The sequence below is a fragment of the Perca fluviatilis genome, chromosome 18, assembly GCF_010015445.1.
Source record: "Perca fluviatilis chromosome 18, GENO_Pfluv_1.0, whole genome shotgun sequence".
NCBI lineage: Eukaryota > Metazoa > Chordata > Actinopteri > Perciformes > Percidae > Perca > Perca fluviatilis.
In genome coordinates, this window is record NC_053129.1 from 13,494,080 (window position 1) to 13,507,479 (window position 13,400).

General features: G+C 40.4%; 2 protein-coding genes across 3 annotated transcripts in view; one reads left to right on the forward strand and one right to left on the reverse strand.

Annotated features, from left to right (window-relative positions):
- Positions 1-858: 858 nt before the first annotated feature.
- Positions 859-6,515, reverse strand: ubxn2a (UBX domain protein 2A). Of its 2 annotated transcripts, XM_039780951.1 has the most exons (7): positions 6,384-6,515; positions 5,600-5,662; positions 5,075-5,177; positions 4,523-4,632; positions 3,267-3,404; positions 2,621-2,782; positions 859-1,897 (listed from the first exon to the last, which is right to left on the reverse strand). In XM_039780951.1, exons 2-7 carry the CDS (start codon positions 5,641-5,643, stop codon positions 1,714-1,716), a joined length of 741 nt encoding a protein of 246 aa, XP_039636885.1. In that variant the 5' UTR covers positions 5,644-5,662; positions 6,384-6,515; the 3' UTR covers positions 859-1,713. The 2 variants fall into 2 exon arrangements, with proteins under 2 accessions (XP_039636885.1, XP_039636886.1); XM_039780952.1 differs by lacking the exon at positions 5,600-5,662 and having other exon boundaries at positions 6,384-6,498.
- A 2,049-nt stretch (positions 6,516-8,564) lies between these two features.
- Positions 8,565-13,400, forward strand: part of atad2b (ATPase family AAA domain containing 2B) — a 74,773-nt gene continuing 69,937 nt past the window's right edge. Inside the window, 10 exon segments of the mRNA XM_039780953.1 lie at positions 8,565-8,784; positions 10,485-10,651; positions 10,989-11,020; positions 11,154-11,301; positions 11,809-11,908; positions 12,029-12,158; positions 12,370-12,510; positions 12,666-12,741; positions 12,938-13,039; positions 13,214-13,325. Coding sequence (XP_039636887.1) covers positions 8,686-8,784; positions 10,485-10,651; positions 10,989-11,020; positions 11,154-11,301; positions 11,809-11,908; positions 12,029-12,158; positions 12,370-12,510; positions 12,666-12,741; positions 12,938-13,039; positions 13,214-13,325 — 1,107 coding nt within the window. The 5' untranslated portion in view covers positions 8,565-8,685.

Below are 13,400 nucleotides of genomic sequence, written 5' to 3' on the forward strand. Positions count from 1 at the left end.
AGAAAGGAAATGTGCTCTCTTTTACTCTTTAGCCAGACACCCTCTGGCTGCCAACAGCCTGTACATTCAGGTAGAAAATCTGAAAATGTGGCCTCATAGAAAGGTAATTTTTCAGAGGGGATTAGAATATTCAAGACTTTTCTTCCCCTAACCTTGGCCGTCCTGAGGCTGTCATCTCTTCTTCCTCAGCCATGAGCAAACACAAAACCTCCTGTTCTGCACACTCCATCTCATTGCTTTAAATATTGAAGATGGATAATGTTCGCCTTCTTCCAGAGGCAAGGCAGAAAGCATGGAGATGAGGAGATACAAAAGCACACGCAAGTCCTTACACATGCCAAGAAACACAAGGTGCATCATTCAGGAAGAAAAAGAGAGGATTTAACTTTACACAATCATGCCTGAATGAGATTTCTTTTTGCCACTTTCTTGCTTCTTTTGTTGTTTAGCAAGTGATTTGTACAACCCAGTGACCACTATTGCACACAATGCTCACTGCAGTTACACTTTGTACTGTGTCTTGGTGTCAACACTGCGACGTCATCATTCCTCCAATTGTGACTTATTTGACATCAGCAGCCCCTCCCTGCCTCCTTAATCTAAATCCCCATTTAAATCTGTAATGGCAGCACAGATGTTGCATTACAACACGGAATAAGGTGCTGCTCGGTGTCACGCCATAATCACCGCGATAATCACAATCACTCCGAGCTGATGGATGCCCTAATTATCAAATATTTCTGTCAGCAGTCTTCACACCTGGGCTGTAATAATATGAATACGTCAAAGTGCTTTTAGAAATATACCACTTCACTTCATTTTTGTGTTTCGTCAAAAAGAAACAAAAACGTGCAGAACTTTAAGGAGGATTTTTATTGTACCTTGATATGTGATATGTATTGAAAGGATGCAGTCAAATCAAACAATTCATTGTACATTCTGAATTAAATCCCTCCCCAAAAGAACAAAGGCAAATGTTCACACAAAAAAAATGCAAAAAAATGGCAAAACAATTAATAGACCTCAACAGACAGGCCAACGCAAATAACACGCTGTCATCTTTTCTCTTTTTTAAATAGTAATAATGTGCAAACAACATCATATGTCCCTTAAATACAACTGTAAACTCAGAGATACAAATTGAAACATCAGCCCCTCATTTTTTTTTTTTTTTTACTGTAAGTAGTGCAGAAAAACTGGTGATCACAGTTTGGGAAGACTTTAGAGAGTATGTTGGTGGTGCTGGTGCTGGTGTTGTGCGTGTGTGTGTGTGTGTCTGTGTGTGTGCGTGTGTGTGCGCGTGCGTGCGTGAGAGGGAAGGAGGGTTACATGTGGTAGACGACCAGATGGACACACGTGGTTGACCATCTGCACGGGCGACAGAATTGGTTTGCCTTTCTGGAGTTTGGGAGTTTTGGGAGATCTGTTGGCAGGTAAACACTGTCCTCCAGAGGAAAAAGACAAAGTAAGCATTACCAACAGCACTTCAGCACCTGTGGTGGCGAAGAACTGACAACATCTCCATTAGGCCGCAGGTAATCCCACACGGAGATGAATAAATATAACAATCATCAAATGCAGCACAAGCTGCAGAATAAAGAAATAGTATACCTTACAGGAAGCCTTGAGACTGCAGTCAGGCTAATGGTGAGGTGTCGGTAAAGGGGTGTGTGGTGTGTTGTATGCATTACGTAGGAGGGGGGGGCCTTTTAATCAGGAGTGTCCAAACGGAGCCAGTGTGTTTAGGGGTCTCTGTACGATGACGGCGTTGGCCAAATCCGCCTCTTCTAGACTCAATTCTTTGTCGTCGAGCTCCCGGAAAGGAACTGACGTTGTCAGGACGAAAGGTGGGGAGCTCCTCTGGCAGCGCGACACGAAATCTTGAACATCAGCGATCCTAGAGAAGAATTAAGAGACGGAATTAAGATCGGGACAGAAGGTTAAACGGCAGAACTATTCCTCATGTGTGTTTCCTTCTCGGTAGCAACGCATTACCGCCCCAAATACTCTACGCTCTCTTGTGACCCATGATGTCTCTCTGAAGCACTATACTAGTAACATCATCCATTATTAATCACAGCCCAACATATACGAGCGATCTTATGGCAGACCCACTCCTCACACGCTGAGGCTAGCAGAAGGTTGGAGGGGTCCAGCCCTCCCTATCCTTTAGCTACTAACCCTGTTATATAAATGCTGCATCCGAGTTACGCAATCCCTCTCTGGGGATTTTATAGATCCACTCCGTTGCTACATCTCAGATAATGTTTTCTGCAGCCCCATGCGCCGTTGCAGGGGATATAACAGGCACCATGCCTTCAACTCCAGCAGACTAGAACAAAGCATTATGTAATCCTCAAACAAACCCCCTCACCACCTCCCAAGCCAGTACAAACAAAATTCTTATCTCATCCCTTGAACTACTTTTTTTTTTCCCTGCTATGCTTGAGATTAGGGGATTTACAGACAGCATAACAGGGGTGGAAAGGGTCACAATATTCCTCACGCAGAATCCTTAGTCTGTCTTTAATATGTAGATGTTGTTTGATGATGTCAAGCAAGATGTGGAGAGATGCGTTTTTTTATTTTTTTATTTTGGCCTTGACTTTGTGAGACACACCGATGCGATAGGTTAAACCTCTGCACCAATCTTCTGCCGTCAGCCAACCAGATCTGCAGGGAGGTAACAGGAAGGGCGTGGTCTAGTGTTACCATGGGAATAGGAGGAGATTCTCCGTCCGCGTGCACAGATGGTGACCTGGCCACTACTCTGGGTGCAACACTGGGAATGGACAGGAATAAAAAAACAAAAACAAAAACAAAACAGATTAAGAACCAGTTAAAGCTACAAACAGCATATGCGTTGTGTATTTGGACTTATTATTTGATTACTCCCAGGGTGTAGGCAGACAAAATCTCACACTCAATATTTCTTGGACTCTCAGTATTCAATTCAGTATTCATACAGTGATGTTGTGAAAATGTCGAGGCTCGGAGTTCATCAGGCTGACTGCCTGTTTGATCAGATCTACTTGTGGGTGTTTTGATACCTGGATGTAGAAGGACACCTAGTGGTATAAAATAGTATAGTATCTGGAAACTTGAAACTTCAGCAGTGTACATTATTGATTATTTATGACAATATTTATATGCTGAGTAAACCTTTGTAAAAAAAAAAAAAAAAGGTCTAACCACGTATCAACATATATAATACTCTAAAATGTAGCCTTTTACTTGGTAACACTATCACAACAGCAACCTCTCACCTGCCAAGTCGGTATCCGCGCCCGCTGAAGGGATGAAAGGCCTTTTTCTTGGGAACATAATTTTCCTCCGTCAGATCCTCCACACTGATCTCCAGCTCCTTCTCCTCTGCTCGGCTCTCCCACTCTGCCGGAAGCTCCCTGGGACGGATAAAAGACCGGGTTTGAAGTCTAGTCAGATAAATCAATATGACAAATGAGCCCTAATAAGCATTATGGTTTATGTCGCCTGGTTGGGGTCTGTAGGAGGGAAATCTTTACTACTAGTTTCCCCTTGGGGACCAATAGGGTTTGAATGTAAGATTGAACCAAGGAGAAACATTTTTTTTTATTTTATTTTGATCTACATACAGGGTTCAGCTCTGTATATACAGTATACGCTACAGTGAATACATTGTACATGTAATGTGAGGTTTGCCTGCATTGGTATATTTTAAAAGAAAAAGTCAACCACCATTTTGAGTTTAAGTCAAATCTGAAAATTGGTCATCCACCAGCAAAACCTAACCTGGAGAAAATCGTTATCTTTGTTACACAAACACAGTGACCTGTGTCAATATGAATATGAGTCAACATGCATCATTGCACTTGGCTTTGCGACCATTGTCCTACCTGGGAAATTTTCAGGTCGGACACTGGATTTGGCAAATAGCTGAAGACAGGGATTTTATTTCATGTAACTGACACTTAAACAACATAGTACTAGTCTAGTCTAAATAAGAAAAAAAAACAGCAAGCAAGAGCGAGAGAGAGAACTGAAACTGAACTTTATTAGGTATTTATGTAATCTAGTTCCCCATAGTTCTGTTTCATACTAGGGTATACTATAGTTTTTTTCTTTTTATTAACTTCAAGTATTAGGTTTACAGTGGTTTGTCATGGACACAAGTCACATTTTCATACTCAATACAACCCAGAGCCAGCAGAAATATATATAATATACGCTTTGTTGTTTGCTTTTGATCAGCTGGAGAATATGCGTTGCAATATCCGACCATCGCATGTAGCAACGTCCTCCATCTTTTACCGCTTGACGATGTAAGAGGAACAAATTAGGTAGTTTTAGGCACAGAGCACAGGCCAGTAGGTGAGCTATTAAACGCCAGATATCCCAACAGTGGTTGAAGTAGTAGTAAGGTCACCGATATTAATCAACAAACCTATCAGAGCTTAAGATACTACGGTCCTTTTTGTGCTTCAAGGTAGTGAAATCTCACTCGATACACCTGTAAAACTGTGGCTTGACAACTTTTACTCACCCCCTTTTGATGGCATCCAGGAAGTCTTGATTCTTTGGTATGGAGTAGCTGCGAAACTCCTCGTCGTTTACAGTGAAGCCATCCTTCCATAGCCTCACCACCATCTCCACCTGGAACGAAGGCCGCAAAAATGAGCCCTGATGAGACACTACAGTGATCCCTGTATGTGCTGAACTCCTAACTGAATACTCTGATGGCCACATAGTAGATGTTGACATGAGTGGGTTAGTGAGCACATATAACTGTAATGTCACTGTAGATTACTCTGTCTAACAACCTCCCGATTTCTTTTTAATTATTTAGTATATTATGTTATAGCAGTATGTGGTTGTCTTGTTTTACTTAATTATTCATCCTTTCTTCTTCTTCTTCTTCTTCTTCTTCTTCTTATAAGTCTACAGTGTATTTAAAAAAATAATAATTAAACGTCAAAACTGTCAATGATCTCAAAATATGTCTGTGGACATAATCAAGCTTTACTGTGTCAGCTGCAGAACGCATATGTGCAGCGATATGGCCATGAAGATTTAGTGGTGTGAATTAGTTTCTGACCTTTGATGTCCCCGAGGCATCGTAACAGATCTTCTCCACCTCACCGAGGAGGTCTTCTACCGAGAAACTACGCCTCATTGGAGCCTCCTCTTCATTTTCTTCACTGACAACCCATTAAGAAATAGACAAGTGTGTGATTCAGTCATTATAGGTCTATTGAATTCAGCCTGCGGTCACAGGCTTTATTGTACAGAAATTGAATTATTGAGTTGTCTCCCCCCCCCCCCAAAAAAAATAATGTTAAGCGTGCAGGTTTGTAAACCAGAAAATGCACCTCAAGAAAAGAAAAAGTGCTCTCCTGGACACTTTACGGTTCAATCATATTGATTTCTCATTCTAGATACAACTGACCTACATTAATCCAGGGATTGAGTTGTATTGCTATTATTTATATTTCAAGAAAAATGCTGATTCACACCTACAGGAATATTAGGAATATTATGGGAACTCTTAATTTCAATTGTTCCATTTAAATATAAGGGATTTTAAGGAAAAATAACTTGCAACCAATTTGTTGTGACTTACGAATTTTCATCTTTCTCGCCCCCCAAGGTTTCAATCTCTTTCATGACTTTGCGTGTTTTCCATCTAAGAAAATGACAAATGGACAAAGCAAAAGTTATTATAGGGCCTATCACAGTGGAGGGGCAATTTGCAGAGACACGTAAAGTAGTACAGTTAATGAAATATAGGGGGGGAGGGAGTTAAAAAAAAAATGTTTCAGCTTTACACTTTATAACAGTTTAATACGTTAATGCAAAAAAAAATAAACTGCGCACATTATGATAATAATAATAGTAATAATATATAATTATGTGCTAAAATAAGCTGCAGACATTATAATAATAACGATATGACATAATAGCAGTGCAAAAAAAAGCTGTACACATTATGATAGCCACGTTAATGATATAGAATGATAATATTAGTGCAATAAAAGTATATTGCAGTAGCTTATACACTCCTACAGTATAGTTTATTAGATTCATGCCTTTAAAGGCATCTTTATTAGGCCTATATTTTGAGAGGTAACCTTTATTAGCTCAATTGTGTTAATTATGTATAGCCTATATTCTCTGGCATTCACAAGTCATTGAACGCTGGAGCTCTATAACCTTATCGATAAACAACCAAGCAGCTAGCGTTATCGTTATTTATGTAGGCCTAAGTGGGCGTCAGAAAGCCAAGACGCTCATAGAGCCAGCTACATAGGACCTGTGTATCATAACACGGATATCTATACATGCACACACACGGTAGATGCCAATTTGCATGCGCGTATTAAGGTTAAAGTCAAATACTGATTTACCAGTCCGTGTTTTGTCGGTTAATCCCGGGCTACACATCTGCAGCCATGAGTTTTGTGCAGCGGCTATTCTGCTGAGCAATGTCTGTGAAGTAATAACAGTGCCGTAAATCGACCCCTCTTGTCGTAATGCAACTGTAGGCTACTGCTGAACTCATTGACTTGCAATTGAAACTGATGACGGTATTAAATGGCATAGGAAATACCACAGGGTCGACATCTATCTATCTATCTATCTATCTATCTATCTATCTATCTATCTATCTATCTATCTATCTATCTATCTATCTATCTATCTATCTATCTATCTACTGGGCTACTCACCCTGTCCCGCTATTGAACACTGATCAGTGGCCATCTGAAAAATGTTTAACTACTGTTACTGTTACTGTATTTACTGTATTATCACTTAATCTTTTCATGCAAGACTTATTTAAAATTACACCACAAGTCCCTCCATTTCACAGAGACATGTTTTCAGTTGGAGAACTGTGTTCCAGTGAGACAATCATAAGCCCATCTATATGCCTCCTATTGACCATTAGGGGCAGATAATATAACCACAAGTGTGATTAAATACTGTATTACTGTAACATACTGTGTACACTAGTAGTCAGTCAATTAATGAATACATGCATTAATTAAGAATTAACTCAATATGAGACTGAGTCACTTTTAGTATGCATAATTCACAATGCAACTGAACACCTACGAATAAAATCAGGGCACAGCCTCTTTACTCTCTGATGTACATATGGGATTTGTCTATGACCATTGAAAGGCCCAATAAATCCTCCATTTGACCATTAATTTGAGGTCTATTTTCACATCCTAAAGAGTTTTAGTTATCGATGGATTCATTTGTGTGTTTCTCAAAAGATCGTAATTCAAAAATATGAAAAGAAAACTATTTTTACAGCAACAAAAACCATTAGAATTAGGTGTTGACCAGTTCTAGTTACATTTGAGAATTACAAAGGTTTCAATCTTGTGTTCAGTGGTGGGGATACCTATTGTTTCTAACAGTCGGATCACAGATGGTGCCTTCAGCAGCTCCATGCACACACACATAATGCATTATTTAATAAAACAAAAATAGTGTTGATTATGCTTTTAAAAAAACAAACCTTGAACCTAAAACATGAAACAGATGGCTAGCACAGTTGCATCTTCAGTCAAGCCAGAAATAGAAGAGGCAACACACGCACACACACACACACACACACACACACACACACACACACACACACACACACACACACACACACACACACACACACACACACACACTTTCAGCAGTGATCCCCAAGGGATCCCACAGGGGTTCGGGAGAGGATCACAGTAAGTTCTTGGCTAACTACAGTTGTGTTAAATGCCACTTTTACTTCATAGGAAACCTAGTGTGATCAAAGGTTCAAACTTTTCACTGTTATTGTCCATCTGAAGTAGCGAATAACAAAAACACATTGGGTCTTGTCATGCCAATGGGAATTCGGCCTGACAGATATTATATTTCATAGATTTATTATATAATATTTCTCAGATGTGGGAATCAAAATGGTGTGGAGAACAAGGTGAGGAGCAACACTGAAAACAGCAAGAGGAGAATGATGATCATTATTTCGATAACTTAGACAGGTTGTAGTGAAGAATGACAAAATAATATTAGTCTGTGGATGCAAAATATCTTATTTAGGTAGGCTATATTGTTTTTAATGTTATGGAGCAATGACTCCAGTCCAGGTTGTACAAAGTAGCTAGTAACTTTTTCTTTCAAATAAATTGGAAGCTGCCCACTTCCATTTAGCTTCTGCCAGCTTCAAACGAGTCCCTGGTATTTATCTGAGAGGTACATGGTGTACTCAGGTTTAAAAGCATTATATTTTTTCTTTTTCTGAAGTTGTTTCCTTTAATATTCCTTTAGGGACTCATCGTGCTTCAGTAGGCTTAATTAGTGACTTTATGCAAGTCTGTACTGTTCACTGTAATGTTTAGCTAATATTCCTACTGTAAATTGCACGTTATAATTTATAACCCGTAACAACACAGTTGCTTATATTGGTTATTAAGGCCTTTTTGCTATATTTTTTATACATGATAACTAAGTTAGGCTAGTTTTTTTGTGGTAGTAGTCCAGTCAGCAAAAATGAATGCACCTGCCAAACAGACCCACATCTACTTGAGAGGGGGAGGGAGGGAGAGAGAGATAGACAGGGAGAGAAATGGCGCCTCGATGCTGCGCTCACTGAGGCAGTGTTTGGAGCTGGCTAGGGAGATTCAGTAAGGGCAGACAAAAGGAAAAAACATGGTGAACACAAGGAAAAGCTCACGGTCGGGGAGCGGTCCCTTCATCTCCTCGAGGACTAGATCGTCGTCGAGAAACGAGCGAAACTCTGATGAACATGTAAGCCGGTTTCTTTTCTTTGCCGGTCAGCTAGCTAGCTGGCTGTGCTAGCTAGTTGGTTAGGTAGCTAGCTGTAGCTGTGGCCTCAAGGTGCTCTACATAATGTATAATTCACAGCAAACTACGAGCAGTATTGAAGTTGACACCCACTCAGTCACGCAGATACACAATAAAGGACTTTAATGCAGCAATTCATACGCGTGTCATTTACACTGAACGTATTGCACAACTGTCAAATTTCAAGCTAGCGATGTTAACTCCTGGCTAGCCCCAAGTTGAGTTCCCTTTGTGTTTGGCAATTTTACCCGGCAGACTTGTTTCACATTTGTCTCCACAAATTAGCCCTCTTAATAACGACAACTGGAATTTTGACATGAGGCTATTATCATTACTTCATGTCGCCGTCCTGGAAGTATTAGCTTGATTATTTAAGATAAAGCTTTAGTTAAGCTAGCGTTTGTAGGTTAGAGCTAGCCCGACAGCTAGTTTACAGTGGGGGAAGGGAGTCCCAGGGTTCAAAACAGTTGGCTGACTCGAGTCCCGTATTTAGCAAGTCTGAACTTATTGAACTTCGGCAAATGCCCCTATGCAACATGTATTTACAGTAAGCGTTTAAAACGCACTGATATAACGTTAAACAGAATGCTATTTTTCTACTTATTCGAAATGTAAACTAAATGAATAGTTTATGTTTGTACTCCGATCGGCTGACCTACAAGCTGTCTGACAGTCTTTGTCTCGAAAATGTAAACATTGAGATTATGCAAGGCAAGAGGCTCTGTGTTTCCGCATTATTTACGATTATTATAGCATTTAACACAGACGAACAAACGAATTCACTTATCTCATAATTTATTCATAGTCATTAGTACATTCTTGAGTTTTAATGGGCTGTTTGTCGAGGGTTTATACTTTTGTTGAATTGTGATTCGAGTCATTCCCGGCTGTGGGTCACACGGTAATGTGACTGTGACTTGAAGAATTTAGATTTTTCTGAAGAAGAAAATTCAGGATTTGTACACTAAACTCTCAACCATTTTCGCTCAGTGTCCTGTGTGAAGACCTTGTCAAAAACTTGTTGCTAAACCTGACCATCGGTTATGACAATGTTTTGAAAATTATTTTAAATGAGGAATGATTTCAAGGTGCACCCAGCAGGCCACAGTTGTGCATTTGTTCACTGTTTGTACATTATGCACTTTTCACTTCATCTATCTGTCAGACAAACCCCTGTGCAGACATTGCAGACAGTTGCCTATGACAACAGTGAGATATGCTCTCATATCAGCAGTGAAGTTAAGCTGTGAAGGGCGTGAGCATCAAGGGCATATGTCTGGTTGGTGCTCTGTTGTGATTTGGGGAATGCGTTAAGGAGTTGGGTACAAGGTGTCTTGTCTGATCATCATAGCACTCTATTCTGGGTTTGCCATTTGAAGTACTAGCTTTCTTCTTTTATGTTGTCATGGATTTGATTTTTACTCATGCTGGCCTGTTATTTTCTTAATATTCTGGCTTCATACAATCTTGATGGGGTGAATGGTTTATGCAGATACTTGTGAAAGGCTGTCACAATATGAGGCATTCTCTTTTTCTGTTGCCTGCTTTTTCTGATTGTTTGTCATTTTTGCATTCTCTCCTCCTTTCTCTCCTCAAATTGGTGTGATTTTTTTGTTGTTTTTTTTGTTTTGTTTGTTCAACAGAAAGAGCCCAGTAGTGATGTGAGCAGTCCAAGCAGTCCGCGGCTGGCTCCCCCTTCCAAGCGCATGCGGCGCCAGACTGCCTCCGAGCCCAGCTCCAGTGATACCTCCCCATCCCCTCAGACCAAGGGCCAGAGGGTCAGCTGGGAAATTCCCACCTACCACACCAGGTCAGTAGCTGGCCTTGCTTTCAGTCATCATGAGTAATATATTGTGCAGCACACTGATAGGCTAGTACGTTATCTCCTACATTTACTTGGGCAGAAATATAATGATTTGTTAAGACAAAGTTGTCTGTACAAAGTTAAAATAAGCAAGAGTTAAATCTCTAGACACCTATTTGCTGTCTGGCTGTTGAGTCAGATCTCATTCTTCTCATGTCATGTATTGTAATCAGGTGAACAGTAAACGGACAGACTTAAACATGAGCACTGAGACAACATTATGTGAGGTTAATTGTAGTTTTCTGTGCATACGTTTTTTTCACTTGTTTTGTTTTATTTCCAGGTTGTCCTCTCGCATAATGCAAAATGGACACGGTAATGCAATTCTTTTTTTTTTTTTTTTTTTATTTGTCCCTTTTATCTTTTTAAAGTCATACATTGAACATATGCTTTAAGAGGCATACAATTAAATAATAGGTCTCTCATTACATTTGTGTTGATGCTGCAGCCCATATGAGTCACCGGAACGAAGAGAGTGGAGGGGGAGATCACTCTCGCATGAATGGCCATGTGGAGCTGAAGAGGAGCTGCCGGGTGAAGAAGAGCCAATTTGAACACCTCAATCAGAGCCTGCTGTTTGACCAGCTGGTCAACAGGTAGCTTAGCAGTCACACAACTGACACCTTTCTTTGCAAAATTGCTTCTAACAAAACAGGAAGTGTAACTGACTTTATTGGTTGGAGGCATACTTTATTCATTTTGGAACATACTGTATGGAATTGGACTTCTTTATACTTGAGAAAAGTATGAGAAATCCAGAGAGTTATTTTATTTATTTTTTTATTAAATTGTATTTGGTTGCCATGTTGTCCAGGTCTGCTTCCTTCACAAAGCCTACCTACAGTATATACATCTCAATCAGTACTTTGATTTAGAAATTGGTATGCCATCAGTGCAGCAGTCAAGTAAGGACTACAAGTCCTCCAATTAGAGATGAATGTCAGCACTTTACCATGATAGTCATTCATTAAAATAAGGATAAGAAAAACATCACTGTCCAAACGTGTGTGTGTGTGTGTGTGTGTGTGTGTGTGTGTGTGTGTGTGTGTGTGTGTGTGTGTGTGTGTGTGTGTGTGTGTGTGTGTGTGTGTGTGTGTGTGTAGCACTGCTGAGGCGGTCCTTCAGGAGATGGACAACATCAGCAGCATCAGGCAGAACCGTGAGGTGGAGCGACTTCGCATGTGGACTAGAGACACTGAGGAGGTGAGTGTGGCCCTGCTGTAACACACAACCCAGAGCTATAAAAGTACAACTGCCTAAAAACAAACAATATATATTAATTATATATATTTTAATTATATAAGTGGCCCTGTTTTTTTTTAGGAAAACATGGACATGTATTCTCGGGTGAAGCGCAGAAAATCCATGCGCAGGGGCACTTTCAGCATGCCCACACACCACAAAGTCATGAGCAAGACGGAGCAGGAGGATGAAGAGGAGGAAGGGACGGAAGGTCAGTTCCTGCTAATGTTGTACTTACGAATCAGTGGAGCGAGAGCGAGATCATGAAAAGTTAATGAACCACCTCAGCTTAATTCATCAAAACGATGAATTAAAAAAAAATCTACAGTCTACATTGCGCAGTGTACTTTGGGGGAATCTTTTTAAAAGCTCAAAAATTTGGTAGTATCTGAAGTTTTCAAAAGGACATTTCTGACTTTCAGATTCTCACGGTGAGGAAGAGGAGGATGCAGAGGATGAAGACGACGAAGGGGATGAAGCAGAAGAGGCGGGAGAGGAAAATGACAGGCCGTACAATCTGAGGCAGCGGAAGACGGTGCAGAGATATGAGGCACCACCTATTGGTAATTGCTGATCAAACCGTCATATATATGTTTTCTTCTTGCTGTGTTAGGAACATTGTCCATTTATTTAATGATTTCCTCTTGGTGTAATCATGTTTGAAACTGTTAAGAGGTTTGGTGTGTGACAACTGGTCGCTTTGTGTTTGCTTTCTCAGAGCCTGTGAATAGAAAACAGAGCAACCCCTCACTTTTTGACACGCACAGATCCCCAGCAAGAAGAAGCCATATAAGGTTGGTGGAAATTTGTGTCAAATCTGATGCTGAATGCGTTACAGTGTGTGACTCCTAAGCAGCATTTTCACCACCCTGACGAATGAACTGAGCTGTGGTTATAAAAATGTTTTTACACTCCCATTGGCCTCCGCTGATTCAGGAATATTCCTGTGTAATGGTGTAAAACTGAATGTAGATTGTCACACTTCTCCAGAGTGAAGAAACATGCCATTCACAGCAGTGACACCACCTCGTCTTCTGATGAAGAGCGTTTTGAGCGGAGGAAAAGCAAAAGCATGACCCGGGCCAGGAACAGGTGATGACAGCTGCTTTCTTTCTTCTACCTTGTTTTTTTTTTTATTATTGTTTTTTTCCATCTTCCCATTGTTTTACTTTTGCTTTGATCGAAAACACTTTTCTGATATAAAATAATTAAGAACTAGGACTGCTAACATACATGTCAATGCTATTTTTTTCCCCCCTCCCACAGATGTTTGCCCATGAACCTGGCGTCAGAAGACCTGGCTAGTGGGGTGCTGCGTGATCGGGTGAAAGTGGGTGCCAGCTTGGCTGATGTGGATCCCATGAACCTTGATAGCTCAGTGAGTGGAAACGTGAATAAATGCCAAAAAAGCTGTAAAGCAGCATATAGTTTTAGTCCAAATTTGAAAGTGTCC

Coding starts and splice junctions, on each gene's coding strand:
- ubxn2a (XM_039780951.1), bottom strand. CDS start 5,643: ATGAAAGAGATTGAAACCTTGGGGGGCGAGAAAGATGAAAATTC. Junction 2,783..3,266: donor CGCGGATACCGACTTGGCAG/GTGAGAGGTTGC, acceptor GTCCATTCCCAG/TGTTGCACCCAGAGTAGTGG. Junction 1,898..2,620: donor AGGTTTAACCTATCGCATCG/GTGTGTCTCACA, acceptor ATTCTTCTCTAG/GATCGCTGATGTTCAAGATT.